The sequence below is a fragment of the Anomaloglossus baeobatrachus genome, chromosome 6 (genome assembly GCF_048569485.1).
Source record: "Anomaloglossus baeobatrachus isolate aAnoBae1 chromosome 6, aAnoBae1.hap1, whole genome shotgun sequence".
Classification (NCBI taxonomy): domain Eukaryota; kingdom Metazoa; phylum Chordata; class Amphibia; order Anura; family Aromobatidae; genus Anomaloglossus; species Anomaloglossus baeobatrachus.
In genome coordinates, this window is record NC_134358.1 from 111,954,154 (window position 1) to 111,970,948 (window position 16,795).

Below are 16,795 nucleotides of genomic sequence, written 5' to 3' on the forward strand. Positions count from 1 at the left end.
CTTTAAACCAAAGTCCCCGCCCCTTGTCTTATACTCACCATCTGGCATCTTCTTCTGTTTATAGTGTCACTTTGTGGCCTACCGGCAGGTCCAGTATTTTATGGAGGTACAGGAGGTCACTTTCATACAAGTCTATGAGAGCCTCATTCTGGCTCTCACAGACTTTTAGTGGAAGCTAGTGAAGTAACTTCTGACATCCGACCAGTCAGAAGCTTTGGGCACAAGATGGTGCAGAGGGACAGGATTGGAGCCGGAAAAGCAAGAAAACGTAAAATACCAGGGGCAGGGGACTTAGAAGTAAAGCGCCATTCCAGAGGGAATTAACAACAAAAATTCTGGAGTGGCGCTTTAAGAGTAAGGCCACAGTCCACACATTGTGCATCTGCTGCACATTTTCCTCAGATTTGTGCAGTAAATCCACAGGATAACACAGAAATCCTATGTACAATTTATGGAAAATGTCTGCACAGAAAATCACAGTGAATCAATTCTTTATGTGGCATGCATTGTGGGTTACATCCTATATAAAACCAATCTGAGGCAAATTGCCTATATGTGATCCCACCAAAAAGGGGATAAAGGGTTTGCATTTTTTTAACCCCATCAGGCTCATTGGTGATGGCAATTTAATTGGCTCAAGAGCAGTGATTGACTGCAGCGGTCCAAGTGCACTGTAGTCACAAAGAGTGAAAGCAGCAGAGAGGCATCACTGGAGGGGGGAGTACAGAGGATTTTACTTTTATCCTTATTGATGAGGTTGCTCACCTCCCCTCACCCCCCGTCTCTGAAGCCCCAGCACTGTACGGCCTGTTATACACAAACACACGTATCTGAAGCCTGCGGAGAATAACGGGCTGCAGCGGTGCTGGGACCTGTGACCGGGGCAGACGCCGCTCCCGGGGCCGGTCACCCCGGCTCCATCACCGCGCTCCTCCTTCCCTCCATACACACGCGCTAGAAGCCCCACACACTCACGTCTACTGCACACGTCATCCCAGTGCGCACCCTGTCGCGCAAGGAAATGACGTCACGTCGCAGCGTGGTTAAGTTTCCGCCGCGCATGCGTGTTACCCTCTTTTCCGGTGGTGAAGATGGCGGGGACAGAGTGAGTAAATCATGGTCTCGGTTTCATCCGCTGTAATCCTGCCGTTATATGGCGGGATCGTGCAGCCTGCGCCGCTTCATAGATGGCAGACACGAGGGGATCGTATTGTGCCCGCTATTGGTCGAGTTCAGAGGGTTCAGGCTCAGGATTTCTCTCTGATGTCTGAAGCCGGCTTGTGCCGCGGCCTGGTGCAGGCTGAGCCTGCTGTGTCCTACGGGGGCTCTGCCGCTGAGTGTCCGACAGTGAGGCCAGTGACTCGGGTGGGAGTCCGGGGAGACAGGGAGTAGTCAGGCCCGGTGTGCGCCCCCGGGTGTGGCTATAGGCCATGTATATCTGCTGCTCCCCGTATACAGCCCCTCTGTGTCCTCACTGTATACAGCCCCCCTGTGTCCTCGCTGTATACAGCCCCCCTGTGTCCTCGCTGTGTACAGCCCCCCTGTGTCCTCGCTGTGTACAGCCCCCCTGTGTCCTCGCTGTATACAGCTCCCCTGTGTCCTCGCTGTATACAGCCCCCCTGTGTCCTCGCTGTATACAGCCCCCCTGTGTCCTCGCTGTATACAGCCCCCCTGTGTCCTCGCTGTATACAGCCCCCCTGTGTCCTCGCTGTATACAGCCCCCCTGTGTCCTCGCTGTATACAGCCCCCCTGTGTCCTCGCTGTATACAGCCCCCCTGTGTCCTCGCTGTATACAGCCCCCCTGTGTCCTCGCTGTATACAGCCCCCCTGTGTCCTCGCTGTATACAGCCCCCCTGTGTCCTCGCTGTATACATATTGGAGGTCAATGGGGGGCACATTTTTACGCAAGATCTTTCGGAAAATGACTCCCTTTCCCATTGACTTCCATTACACTCGGTACAGGAGGGGTCGAGACCATCCGAGCGCCCTGGTTACGTGTCCTGATCATCCGACAATGGTACAGCCCTCTTATCACTAGTTTAGGTTTGCAGTTTCAGCATTAAAGGGTTATTCCCATTTTAGTAAGGCCTCGGCTGTGCCAGGAGTGAGGGTCCATCCTCTGGGACCACCACCAACCATGAAAATGAAGAGGGTGGAGGGCTGCGCTATGCCCCTTTAATTTTCCCTGTACGATGACTCTTCCCTGAGCTGTACTCCTCATTCACTTGATTGATGCCATGGGCGCCTAGGGGATGTCTGTGCATATGACTGTGGGCTCTCTAGGCTCCGGACTAGTGGGCTAGTCCTCCAGTGATCACCTGGGTGGTATATTCTGGCCATATTCCATCACTTACCTATATATATATACCCCTTTATCTCTACACATTGGAGTTGAGCAAAAAACTTTGCAGAACGCTGAGCAGACACATCTGTAGTCTGTGGCCGCTGGAGCAGAGCACTTGCAAACCTCCGTCCTAGGATCCCTGGCGCTGTCTCGTAGATGAGGCTCACTGTCCTGTATGTCACACTACAGTCATGGTGACATGCTGAGACTATGTATTAGAAGCCACACCGGGGATCCCAGCAGTTAGGGGGTTACAGGGCTCTGATCCAGGGACCATGAGCATACAAAGTCCAAACCCATTTGGTTGCACCCGCCTAACTAAACTTCCATGTATTCACTCATCTCTACTACAGATGCCTGCTCAGGGTTCTATAACGCTTTTTGCTCCTCTCCACTATACATCCTTTGTTTGCAGCTGCACAAGACCTGTCATTACAGGGGAGCTACACGTTATGTAGTACTGTGTAAAATGTGGGGGGCCGAAAACCGCACTGGTTGCTCAAATCAAATAGTCTAAGCCTATTCTTGAACGCAGCAGTAAAGGCATGCAATAGTGAGTCTACTTGCAGTCTGATGTAGGTCAATGTATTTTATCTTCTTTATGGCGCCATTAACAGCACAGTGCCAAAAGGTCCAGTCACACTAAGCAACTTACCAGCGATCCCAACAACGATAGGGATCGCTGGTAAGTTGCTAGGAGGTCGCTGGTGAGAGGTCACACTGCGACGCTCCAGCGATCCCACCAGCAACCTGACCTGGCAGGGATCGCTGGAGCGTGGCTACACGAGTTGCTGGTGAGCTCACCAGCAACCAGTGACCAGCCCCCAGTGCCGCGTGGAAGATGCTGCGCTTGGTAACTAAGGTAAATATCGGGTAACCAACCCGATATTTACCTTGGTTACCAACGCACGGAGCTACACGAGCAGGGAGCAGCGCACACTGAGCGCTGGCTCCCTGCTCTCCTAGTTACAGCACACATCGGGTTAATTACCCGATGTGTGCTGCAGCTAAATGTGCACAGAGCAGGGAGCAGCGCACACCGCTTAGCGCTGGCTCCCTGCTCTCCTAGCTACAGCACACATTGGGTTAATTAACCCGATGTGTCCTGCAGCTACATGTGCACAGAGCAGGAGCCGGCACTGACAGTGAGAGCGGCGGAGGCTGGTAACAAAGGTAAATATCGGGTAACCAGGGACAGGGCTTCTTGGTTACCCGATGTTTACCGTGGTTACCAGCCTCCGCAGAAGCCGGCTCCTGCTGCCTGCACATTTAGTTGTTGCTGTCTCGCTGTCACACACAGCGATGTGTGCTTCACAGCGGGAGAGCAACAACTAAAAAATGGCCCAGGACATTCAGCAACAACCAGCGACCTCACAGCAGGGGCCAGGTTGTTGCTGGATGTCACACACAGCAACATCGCTAGCAACGTCACAAAAGCTGTGCGTTAGCAGTGATGTTGCTAGCGATGTTGCTGTGTGTGACGGGGCCTTTACAGACATACTGTAGATTGTAAGCTCGAATGGCCAAAAACTAACAAGTTGCACATCTTAGAACAGGTGGTTAAGATTCTTAGCACCCACCGGTTGAGAGCTCATGAGAAGTAAAGTGTTGGTTACTATATTTTTATATTTATTTATTTTTTTATTAAAGTAACAAACCTAATCTTCTGTTGCAGAGGAAAAAAGTTGCCATCCGTTCCAGAAAGCCTTGTGAAAAAACGCAAGGCCTTTGCGGTCGCCAAGGCCAAAAGGATCAAGAAGGTCCTGAAGGATAAAAAGGTGAGGCTGTTGGGGGGATGAGCTTGCCTAGATGGAGCTGCGGTCTGTGTATGTGCTTTACTGTATATTCTGTGATTGACAGGTCCGTAAGCAAAAAAGGAAGCTCATCTACAAGAGGGCAGAGAACTACTACAAGGAGTACCGGCAGATGTACAGGCGGGAGCTGCGTATGGCAAGAATGGCCCGGAAAGCTGGAAACTACTATGTCCCTGCCGAGCCCAAATTGGCTTTTGTCATCAGAATTCGCGGGTAAGAATCTTACTGTCGTGTAGATGTGTCTGCATTTTCTAAGTACAATTCACACCTTATTCACTGTGGATTTTGCTGTGGTTTGCAGATGATCTGCTGTGGGTTTCATTCTATGCACTGCAGTGGGTTTAATATCTACATTACAGATTAATATCTGCAGCAAGTGGCTGAGATGTGGGAGTATTTAATCTGTTTTGCTTTTCCTGTAATGTACTCTGGATACTCCACAAATATACTTGGAAAGTGTGCAACGCATCTCCCCTGAGTGATCATACCACTCTGCCTTTCCTGGTGTACTCAACTAAGTGTCCCCTACACGATGGTGCAGTGAGCGAGTCTTCATTCACCTAAATGGCCCCGACACTGAGCCTGATCTGTGGTTTATAGTCACTTACGTTACTTCCGACACCCTCCCAGGCAATGAATGGCACTTCATTGGTGATGCAAGATAATTCACAGAACAGCAGGTCCAGCTATAGAGGTCCAGTGAGCTCGTCATCCTGCTGTCACACTGGATATTTATGCTGGTGGGATCTTTGCATTATGGTATCGGGGTCTTGGCAAATGTAGGGGAAAAAAAGTGATATTCATGTAACGTTCATGTTGCACTGTCATTATTTGCACTGCTCTGGTAATCCAGATCATTATGTAAAAGTTCCACATGTCAGAATTTAACAAAACACCCATTTTTTTCCCCCCTCCAGTATCAATGGTGTCAGCCCAAAGGTCCGTAAAGTATTGCAACTCCTCCGCCTGCGTCAGATCTTCAACGGCACCTTTGTGAAGCTCAACAAGACTTCTATCAATATGCTCCGATTGGTAGAGCCCTATATTGCTTGGGGGTGAGTAATGTGCAGCTGGATTTGGCAAAAAAGCTCTTCCCATTCCTCAAGCATTGTCCTTTCAGCATGAAATAATGAAAGCTGATTTGCGACCTGGACATGCAATGGCAGCTCATGTCAGGGACTGGTTTCTGACATATGATGGTGTTGAGTTATTAGAAGCTACCGGACAACACAGCGGACTCTGAATCTAGGAACGCTGCCTTCTCCGGTGACAGACGGCTGCGGTCAATCAATGTGCAGTAGTAGATGTTTGTTGTTAGTTTGGAAAAAGGTACAATACACTGGGGGATTTGTGTTTTAGGTTTGTCATGTGACCTTGTTGTGTTGTAGTTATCCTAATCTGAAGTCTGTGAAGACGTTGATCTACAAGCGAGGTTACCTGAAGATTAAGAAGCAGCGTATCCCTCTGACTCAGAACTCCTATATTGAGCGACACCTTGGTATGTTGGGCATCTGATGAATTTAGATTAATATAACTGGATACCAGGTAGGGTGGATTATATATTTAGGGCAAAAGCTGGGGTCTAGTAATCCGTCCTGATCTAAAGGCAAATGCACAAGGTGCTGGCTTTGTGCAGCTCTGTGTGTAAAATCTATACAGTACCAGCTAAGGAGATGAGTGTTTATTTTGCTGCAGATTCACCACTTTGTAGTGCAAAGCGTTAAATTCACAGCAAAATATTCAGGAAGAAATGCTATGGAAAATCTGCATCAAGCTTCAATTTTAGGCTTTGTGCACATGTTGACTACTTGGTTGCAGAAATTTCTGCATCTCTTGTGCTTTTTTTTTTTTTTTTTTTAATTTTCTTCTCCATGTGGTTTTCATTGCTTTCAATGGTGAAAAATGCAGAAAGAATGCTGCAGATTATTTTCTGCACCAAATCTGCAAGGAAAACAACTCCATATGTGCACAAAGCTTCAGGTTTCTCACTGACTTTGCTGACATAAGGATTTGCATGCAATTTTCTTGTGACACAATCACTAAAATTTGCATCAAGAAACTCATTAAAAATGCACTGTGTGCAATACAAACTCGCTGTACACATGCCCTGACTGTCTGCTCACGGGCTCATAATGGCTCTAATTTGGGGAGACCTGACTAAGGCTTTGTTCGCATACTGCGTTTTTTTGCCGCATATTTTGTGCAGTTTGTTATCCAAAACTGCATATCTCCTTCCAGCAAAGTCTGAGAATTCAGAAATGCTGTGCCACGTTGCTGCTTTTTTTTTTTTTTCTCGCAGTTTTGGGCGCAGAAAAGAGCAGCATGTCTATGCTTTGTGCGTTTTTGTTCTGCGTTTTTTTTAGCCTTTCCTACCATTGAATACACATAAAAGAAATGAATTTTTCGGCCACAAGGTGCAGTTTTTAGATGCAGACATTTTTTTGTAGCAAGTGCCAAATACCCTTACCATGTCAGTCTGACAATTCATTTTTGCTTCTTAGGCAAGCATGGCATCATTTGTGTTGAAGATCTGATCCATGAGATTTACACAGTTGGCAAAAACTTCAAATCCGCAAACAACTTCCTCTGGCCCTTCAAGCTGTCATCCCCCAGGGGGGGTATGAAGAAGAAAACCACACACTTTGTGGAAGGTGGTGATGCAGGAAACAGGGAAGACCAGATCAACAGACTGATAAAGAGGATGAACTAAGGTAAGTAAGCTGGTATGATAATACAGGTATTAGGCTATGTGCGCACGTTGCGTATTTGCATGCAGTTACGCTGCGATCTGCACCGCAGCGTAACTGCATGCGTCCTGCGTCCCCAGCATAATCTATGAAGATTATGCAGGAGCCGTGCGCACGTTGCGTATTAGAGCGCAGCGCTTCGGCTGCTACCTGAAGCGCGCGTTCTGAGAAGTGACATGTCACTTCTTTCCTGCCTCTGCATGCAGTCCCCGCTCTGTCTATGGGAGGGGCTGCAGTCAGAGCGCATAAAATCGGCTTTTTTTTTTTTCCCATTACGGACTCTTTCTGCAGCGATTTGAAGCGCACGTGTGCTGTTCAAATCGCTGCAGAAATTTCTGCAGTGACAGTACGCAACGTGCGCACATAGCCTTACAGCGCCCCATGTCAGTGGAGCAGCTTCTGAGTGCCAGTATTGGAGTGCTGCCCCCATGTGATGGCTGTGTAATGCCATAATGGTTGAGAATGCGGAAGCTGCACACACACATGATGGACTGTGCTCCTGTCTCTGTATAGGGGCTGTAAAAGGTTTCCAGATAGCTATCAAGTGTGTGTCAGTGACTGGATCAGTCAGGCCCGATGCTGTACTACAACCACTTGCATTATAGGCTGCTGCATAGCCCTTCACATGGACTATAGTTCTGTGTTCCAGCGTGTATTGGTTCTTATTCACAATGCTTTGATGATGCAAATGGTGGAGGGCTGCATGCACATGGCCATCGGCAAAGATTTGTGTTAAGTCTTTATATTGGTATCCGCATACACTGCCATTATTAGAAGCTGCACAGTTCACATCGTGCTGAACGTCTCTGGCTTGTCTGGAAGAAACTTTGGAGACGTGTCTGCTGAGACGAGCAGAGGGTCCCCGGGGTCCAGACGCTGCACATGGGGCTCGGTGCTGTTCTTTATTGAATCCACTGGAATGAAATTCCTCAGAGCCCTTTTCAGAATGGTGCTGCAGCCATACTCCCCCGGCAGCGGCTGCGCTCAGTTGTGACCCCACCTATGTGATGCATGGGAAGAGTTGGTTTACCACTTGGATTTCTAAGGCCACGTACACATGTTGAGTATTTCAGAGGTTTTTTACCTGTGTTTTTAAGCCAAAAGCAGGAGTGAAACAATCAAGAAAAAAGTATTTCTATCCACTTCTGGTTTTGGCTTACCAATACTGAGGGGCAAAACTCTCCAAATAGTGTGCACGTGGCCTACAAGAGAACTTTAACCCCTAGGTGACATGTGCCACATCGTTTGTGCTCTGCAATGTAGGGCTTGTGTGGGCACAATCGTGGCAGTATGAAACAGTGGACACTTGCAAATATCATTCACACACGTCTTGAGGGATCGTCAGCGTTCTGATTTGACTTGTATCTGTTTTGAAGTGCCTTGGATAGAGGTCAAGGGCTTTGACCAATTGCTGTTTTTCAGAAAGCTAATTTACCTGACAAGCCGCTCAGCCTGTGTCGCGGAGCTGCCATTAGCATATCATAAAGGATCTTTAGAAATACTTTTACTAAAGATCTCTTTATCTATGCTACTAGACACAGGGACAGTAAGGCAGGGATTAGCAATATGCACCCAGAACTGCTCGTGGTCTGGGTGCATACTGCACCTGACAGGTTGCCTTTAAAGGGAACCAATCACCAGGATTTTCATATATAACCTAAAGCCAGTGCTATACTGGCACTATCAGGCTGATTCTATACATGCCTTTAGTGGTCAGCTCGGATGTTTAGGTTTTGAAGCCCAAGAAAGTAAAGTTTATAAAATCGTCAGCTTCTCAAGTGACAGCAGCTGAGGATCAGATACTATCTGGGGGGGGGGGGTATTCATAGTTATGCGAATTCTAACAGGGGGAGGGGATAAGTATTATACCATCAATTCACTTTTATTTGCAGGACCTGTGGTGAGGTCATGCCCATGTGACCAGCTGGTATCCGCTTTGTTGTCTGAGGCCCCGCCCCTTCTGGTCACATGGGTATGAACTCTCCACAGGTCCTGCAAGTAATAAAAGTAAACGGACATTCATTTATTTGTTATCAGGATTGAAAAAAAGTGAAAATAACAAATTAAGCTCCGTGTATCCTGGAAAAAAAAAAGATGCAAATATTACTTGAATAACCAAAAATGAAAAAAAATAAATACAGCCCTTAAAATGGCATGTATGCCAAAAGTAAAACTTGCCAGGAATGGTGTTAACGGTCCTGGTGTTGGGCTCACTAAGAGGCCGTTCTGCAAGATAGGCTGAGTGTCTGCGAATGGGGAGGACTCCTATAAGGCCTAAGCCACACGGCGAGAAAATCGGTGCGAGTGCAGTGCGATAAAACATCGCATTCCCCTCGGACCAATATTAGCCTATGTGCCAGCACCCATGAGCGATTATTTTCTCAGCCCTAATCGGACCGAGAAAACAATCGCAGCATGCTGCGAGTGTAAGGCGAGTTCCTTTTTGTCTCGCACCCATTCAAGTAAATGGGGCGAGAGAAAAATCGCACTGCACTCGCGGTACACCGATGTACCGCGCGTGCAGAGCGAGAATCACAATAGCCGGCTACGGAGGAGAGAAGGAGATAAATCCCTCCCTCCCCTCCTCTGTGCCGGCCCACCCCTCTGCAGTGCTGGTCCGCCCCTCCGCATCGCCGGCCCGCCCCCCGCAGCTGAGGTCCACTCCCAGGGTCGGACCTCAGACGCAGGCAGGCTCGCATGACACTCTGCTCCTGCTGTGCTGCCAGCGCGATCCGAGTCTCATGCGAGCATTGCAGTAGTGCCCTGTGTGGCCCCAGCCTAAGGCTTTCAGTGTATTTGCTGCACATTATAGTAGTAACATTATTTATGCTATTTTAAAAGTACATCTATAATATTTATGCGCATCTGGTGTTGGCAAACTTTTGCATTTGGTTTTATTCATAATGTTGCACTATGTGCCTTCTGTACCCGCTGTGTTGCTCGGTCTATTGAATTTTCTGGGAAACAGATCTTATAAAAGCCGGACAATTTACACTGTAGATTTCACTTTCAAACCAGAATAAAAACACCGGCAACATTACCAGACTGGAAATGCAGGAATTTCCAGGGTTACACTCTGCTCCTGGTTAGACTTTAAAAATGAGGCAACACCACCTGATTATTGTGATGTGACCGAAATACCGGTGGCATCATTCACCTTCTAACACAGTTGTAATAAATCTGCGTAGAACACTTTATTTCTTTTTCGCTCCTAATTGGGAGACCCAGACAATTGGGTGTATAGCTACTGCCTCCGGAGGCCGCACAAAGTACTACACTTAAAAGTGTAAGGCCCCTCCCCTTCTGGCTATACACCCCCCGTGGGAGCACGGGTCCCTCAGTTTTTGCTTTGTGCGAAGGAGGTCAGACACGCACGCAAAGCTCCACTATTTAGTCAGCAGCAGCTGCTGACTATGTCGGATGGAAGAAAAGAGGGCCCATACAGGGCCCCCAGCATGCTCCCTTCTCACCCCACTTTCTGTCGGTGGTGCTTGTTAAGGTTGAGGTACCCATTGCGGGTACGGAGGCTGGAGCCCACATGCTGATTCCTTCCCCATCCCCATTAGGGCTCTGGGCGAAGTGGGATTTTACCGGTCTCCAGGCACTGAGACCGTGCTCCATCCACAGCCCTGGAGAAGCCGCTGGATATGGAGCTGAGTATCGTCAGGGACATGGCCCTGCTCCGTCAAGGTACTCTGTGTCCCCGTGCATACGCGCGCACACCGCAGCATTACTGGGTGTGTTAGTGCGCCGGGGACAACAGCGCTGCTGCGCTTGTGCCATTTCCTCACTTCAGCTTAGCTGAGGGGGTAGACTCAGGGAGAACGGTCGCGCCGGCCGCTGGGACTGCGACGCGGCTGGGACTTGTGGTGCGCCGGGGACTTCCGCGCTGACCGTGCATATATCACGGCCGCGCTTATTACTACAGTCCCCGGCTTTTGCGGCCTAGTTCGTTCGTTCCCGCCTCCGCACCTGCCAGTCAGGAGGAGGGCGGGACGCTGTACAGAGCATCAGCGCTGAGGGCTGGAGTCTTTTTTACATACTCCAGCCCTCACACCAGGCACAGTAGGACGCAGTTTCCCGCACTTTGTTTGTGGCACGCCCACGGTCCGCCCCTCTTCACTGAACGCCGGCAGCCATTCCTGCCTGCACGCTGAGCTGCAGAGGGGAGACGGGGAGACCCAGACACGGGATTCTACGGCCTCATACCCGCTGTTCAGCGGGCGGTAAGCAGCCCTCAAGGGCTCACCCCCACTTGTGCCGTTTGTATACTGAGTATTTTGTGTTTGCAAATACTTTGTACTGTACGGTCGCTGGTGATTCTCGGCTATATACCCTCCTAGATTACAAGGAGGCAACAGCATGTCGTCCGCAAAACGCAAGGGTGCCAAGGCACAGACATTATATGCTGCCTGTACCGCATGTGGGGCTGCTCTACCGGCAGGTTCCACTGACCCCCATTGTGTGCAGTGCTCGGCCCCTGTGCAACTTGCACAGCCGGGGCCTCTGCTGGACGTGACCCAGAGTGTACCACCTGTGAATGCTGTCCAGGTGACAGGAACGGAGTTTGCAGCTTTTGCTGACAGATTGTCTATGACCATGTCAAAGATTCTTGAAACATTGCAGTCTAGACCAGTAACTCAGACCATGGACACTGTGGCATCATTGCTCCCTGGTCCCCCTCAGCTGGAACACTTCCAAGCTCCGGGGGTGTCACATGCACCCCAGGGTGACGATTCTGACTCAGACAACAGTCCCAGACAACCTAAGCGGCCTCGTTATGAGGGGCCCTCAACTTCGTCTCACTGGTCAGGATCCCAGCGGGACGAATCTATGGGTGATGAGGCGGATGTAACTGATCAAGATTCTGATCCTGGGACCGCTCTCAATCTGGATACACCGGATGGTGACGCCATAGTGAATGATCTTATAGCGTCCATCAATAGGATGTTAGATATTTCCCCGCCAGCTCTTCCTGCGGAGGAGGCAGCTTCACAGCAGGAGAAATTCCATTTCAGATATCCCAAGCGTAAATTAAGCACTTTTCTGGACCACTCTGACTTTAGAGATGCAATCCAGAAACACCACGCTTATCCTGAGAAGCGGTTTTCTAAACGGCTTAAAGATACACGCTATCCTTTTCCCCCTGACGTGGTCAAGGGTTGGACCCAGTGTCCCAAGGTGGACCCTCCAATCTCCAGGCTTGCAGCTAGATCTTTAGTTGCAGTAGAAGATGGAGCGGCACTTAAAGATGCCACTGACAGGCAGATGGAGCTCTGGCTGAAATCCATCTATGAAGCTATTGGAGCGTCGTTGGCGCCAGCTTTTGCAGCCGTATGGGCACTCCAAGCCATTTCAGCTGGGCTTATACAAGTCGACTCGGTCACACGTACATCTGCCCCGCAGGTGGCACCATTGACCTCTCAAATGTCTGCATTCGCGTCTTACGCGATTAATGCTGTCCTGGACTCTACGAGCCGTACGGCGGTGGCGTCAGCCAACTCCGTGGTTTTGCGCAGAGCCCTGTGGTTGAGAGAATGGAAGGCAGATTCTGCTTCCAAGAAGTGCTTAACCAGTTTGCCTTTTTCTCGCGACCGATTGTTTGGGGAGCGTTTGGATGAAATCATTAAACACTCCAAGGGTAAGGACTCATCCTTACCTCAACACAGACAAAACAAGCCCCAACAAAGGAGGGGTCAGTCTGGTTTTCGGTCCTTTCGAGGCTCAGGCAGGTCCCAATTCTCCTCGTCCAAAAGGACTCAAAAGGATCAGAGAGGCTCAGATTCTTGGCGGACTCAGTCACGCCCAAAAAAGACAGCAGGAAGAACCGTTACCAAGACGGCTTCCTCATGACTTTCAGCCTCCTCTCTCCGCATCCTCGGTCGGTGGCAGGCTCTCCCGCTTTGGCGACATTTGGCTGTCACAGGTCAAAGACCGTTGGGTGAAGGACATTCTGTCTCACGGGTACAGGATAGAGTTCAGCTCTCGTCCTCCAACTCGTTTCTTCAGAACTTCTCCACCGCCCGACCGAGCCGATGCTCTGCTGCAGGCGGTGGCCGCTCTAAAGGCGGAAGGAGTGGTGACTTCCGTTCCTCTTCAGGAACAAGGTCACGGTTTTTACTCCAATCTGTTTGTGGTGCCAAAGAAGGACGGGTCCTTTCGGCCCGTCCTGGATCTAAAGTTGCTCAACAAACACGTAAAAACCAGGAGGTTCCGGATGGAATCTCTACGCTCCGTCATAGCCTCAATGTCTCAAGGAGATTTCTTAGCATCAATAGACATCAAAGATGCTTATCTTCACGTGCCGATTGCGCCAGAGCATCAGCGTTTTCTACGCTTCGTTATAGAAAGCGAACACCTGCAGTTCGTAGCGTTACCTTTCGGGCTGGCAACAGCCCCTCGGGTCTTCACCAAGGTCATGGCAGCAGTAGTAGCTGTCCTGCACTCGCAGGGTCACTCCGTGATCCCGTATTTGGACGATCTACTTATAAAGGCACCCTCTCAAGAGGCATGCCAACACAGTCTGGACGTGGCACTGAAGACTCTCCAGAGTTTCGGGTGGATTATCAACTTTTCAAAGTCAAATCTAACCCCGACCCAATCACTAACATATCTTGGCATGGAGTTTCATACTCTCTCAGCGATAGTGAAGCTTCCACTGGACAAGCAGTGCTCTCTGCAGACAGGGGTGCAATCTCTCCTGCAGAACCAGTCCCACTCCTTGAGGCGCCTCATGCATTTCCTAGGGAAGATGGTGGCAGCAATGGAAGCAGTCCCTTTCGCGCAGTTTCATCTGCGCCCTCTACAATGGGACATTCTCCGCCAATGGGACGGGAAGTCGACGTCCCTCGCCAGGGATGTCTCCCTCTCTCAGGCAGCCAAGGACTCTCTCCGATGGTGGCTTCTTCCCACCTCATTGTCAAAAGGAAAGTCGTTCCTACCCCCATCCTGGGCGGTGGTCACGACAGATGCGAGCCTATCAGGGTGGGGAGCAGTGTTTCTTCACCACAGGGCTCAGGGTACGTGGACTCAGAGAGAGTCCACCCTTCAGATCAATGTTCTGGAAATCAGAGCAGTCTATCTTGCTCTGCGAGCCTTCCAACAGTGGCTGGAGGGCAAGCAGATCCGGATTCAGTCGGACAATTCCACAGCGGTGGCGTACATCAACCACCAAGGGGGAACACGCAGTCGGCAAGCCTTTCAAGAAGTCCGGCGGATTCTGACGTGGGTGGAAAACACAGCATCCACCATATCCGCAGTTCACATCCCAGGCGTGGAAAACTGGGAAGCAGACTTTCTCAGTCGCCAGGGCATGGACGCAGGGGAATGGTCCCTTCACCCGGACGTGTTTCAGGAGATCTGTCGCCACTGGGGGATGCCGGACGTCGACCTGATGGCGTCACGGCACAACAACAAGGTCCCGGTTTTCATGGCACGGTCTCACGATCACCGAGCTCTGGCGGCAGACGCCTTAGTTCAGGATTGGTCGCAGTTCCGACTACCTTATGTGTTTCCACCTCTGGCATTGTTGCCCAGAGTGCTCCGCAAAATCAGGTCCGACTGCCGTTGCGCCATTCTCGTCGCTCCAGACTGGCCAAGGAGGTCGTGGTATCCGGATCTGTGGCATCTTACGGTAGGACAACCGTGGGCGCTACCAGGCCGTCCAGACTTGCTGTCTCAAGGGCCGTTTTTCCATCTGAATTCTGCGGCCCTGAACCTGACTGTGTGGCCATTGAGTCCTGGATCCTAGGGACCTCAGGTTTATCTCATGATGTTGTTGCCACCATGAGACAGGCTAGGAAACCATCCTCCGCCAAGATCTACCACAGAACGTGGAAGATATTCTTATCTTGGTTCTCCACTCAGGGAGTTTCTCCCTGGCCATTTGCATTGCCTATTTTTCTTTCCTTCCTGCAGTCTGGGTTGGAAAAAGGTTTGTCGCTTAGCTCCCTTAAAGGACAAGTCTCTGCGCTATCCGTACTCTTTCAGAAGCGCCTGGCGCGACTTCCTAAGGTACGCACGTTCCTGCAAGGGGTTTGTCATATCGTTCCCCCTTACAAGCGGCCATTGGAACCCTGGGATCTGAACAAGGTTCTAATTGCTCTCCAGAAGCCGCCTTTCGAGCCTATGAAGGAGATTTCCTTTTCTCGGCTTTCACAGAAAGTGGCTTTTCTGGTGGCGGTCACGTCTCTTCGGAGAGTGTCAGAGCTGGCGGCGTTATCTTGCAAATCTCCCTTCCTGGTGTTTCACCAAGACAAGGTAGTACTGCGTCCAATTCCAGAGTTTCTTCCCAAGGTGGTATCTTCCTTTCATCTCAATCAGGATATCACTTTACCATCTTTGTGTCCGCATCCAGTTCACCAATTTGAAAAGGGTTTGCATCTGTTGGACCTGGTGAGAGCACTCAGGATCTACATTTCCCGCACGGCGCCTCTGCGCCGTTCGGATGCACTCTTTATCCTGGTCGCTGGTCAGCATAAAGGGTCGCAAGCTTCCAAATCCACCCTTGCGCGGTGGATCAAGGAACCAATTCTTCACGCCTACCGTTCTGCTGGGCTTCCGACTCCTTCTGGACTGAAGGCCCATTCTACCAGAGCCGTGGGTGCGTCCTGGGCATTACGGCATCAGGCTACGGCTCAGCAGGTGTGCCAGGCGGCTACCTGGTCGAGTCTGCACACTTTTACCAAGCATTATCAGGTGCATACCTACGCTTCGGCGGATGCCAGCCTAGGTAGACAAGTCCTGCAGGCGGCGGTGGCCCACCTGTAAGAAAGGGCTGCCTGACAGCCCGATCACGAGGTATTCTTTTACCCACCCAGGGACTGCTTTTGGACGTCCCAATTGTCTGGGTCTCCCAATTAGGAGCGAAAAAGAAGGGAATTTTGTTTACTTACCGTAAATTCCTTTTCTTCTAGCTCCAATTGGGAGACCCAGCACCCGCCCTGTTTTTTCTTAGGGTATTTGTTTTTCGGGTGCACATGTTGTTCATGTTGATAAGGCACGTTCTCCGATATTGTTTATCGGATTGAATTTGTTTTTGAAACAGTTATTGGCTTTCCTCCTTCTTGCTTTTGCACTAAAACTGAGGGACCCGTGCTCCCACGGGGGGGTGTATAGCCAGAAGGGGAGGGGCCTTACATTTTTAAGTGTAGTACTTTGTGCGGCCTCCGGAGGCAGTAGCTATACACCCAATTGTCTGGGTCTCCCAATTGGAGCTAGAAGAAAAGGAATTTACGGTAAGTAAACAAAATTCCCTTCGCCCCTGATTACAGGGTTATTCCCAACACCAGTTTATGTCGGAGCCTGGAATAACGATGACCCGGCGGTGGTCACAGCAGGCGGTGCAGCTCCAGAGATCGCTCAGCATCACTGCTTTGACATTGCATGTAACTACATGTTACTGTCGGCAGATTTTCAGTGTAGATGTGATGTCCTTGTGCTTTTTTTTTTTTTTTAACTAACTTTATTTCTTTTGTCTTTTTAGGTTTCCCATGGAGCCATCCCACTCTGGTCAATTAATAATAAAATCCATTTACAAAAGCTCGTATGGTCTGTCATATTTTTATCTTCAGCACTGCTGGTTGTTCAATTAAAGGGACGTTGAAAATCTCATTTTGACTGTAAAATTCTCCTTTTACACTTCTTAATATTTTGGATTGAAATATCTCATTGGCATTAAGCAAAGTATGTGCGTAGAGATATGTATCTTCCAACCAATGACATAATTGTACATCTAGATTGCAGATGATTTTCAGCAGTAAGGTATAGTTATGTCTTGGGCACAGACGTTGTGCCGTCCACATCAGGAGGCGGTTGTTACAGAGCTGGGCTCACTGCAAGGGCTGAGACCAGTCATAATGCCGATCCCTGCGCTTCAACCCCTCATATGT

At 49.8% G+C, this 16,795-nt stretch overlaps 1 protein-coding gene across 1 annotated transcript; it reads left to right on the plus strand.

Annotated features, from left to right (window-relative positions):
- The first annotated feature begins 1,052 nt into the window (after positions 1-1,052).
- Positions 1,053-16,445, plus strand: RPL7 (ribosomal protein L7). The gene is made up of 7 exons (XM_075353172.1): positions 1,053-1,105; positions 4,020-4,122; positions 4,205-4,371; positions 5,076-5,213; positions 5,547-5,656; positions 6,660-6,869; positions 16,390-16,445. Exons 1-6 carry the CDS (start codon positions 1,092-1,094, stop codon positions 6,866-6,868), a joined length of 741 nt encoding a protein of 246 aa, XP_075209287.1. The 5' UTR covers positions 1,053-1,091; the 3' UTR covers position 6,869; positions 16,390-16,445.
- Positions 16,446-16,795: the final 350 nt, after the last annotated feature.

Bases quoted from the DNA above. Each gene is read 5' to 3' on its own strand.
- RPL7 (XM_075353172.1), top strand. The intron at 4,123-4,204 runs GTGAGGCTGTTG...TGTGATTGACAG, and splicing joins AGGTCCTGAAGGATAAAAAG to GTCCGTAAGCAAAAAAGGAA. The intron at 4,372-5,075 runs GTAAGAATCTTA...TCCCCCCTCCAG, and splicing joins TTTGTCATCAGAATTCGCGG to TATCAATGGTGTCAGCCCAA.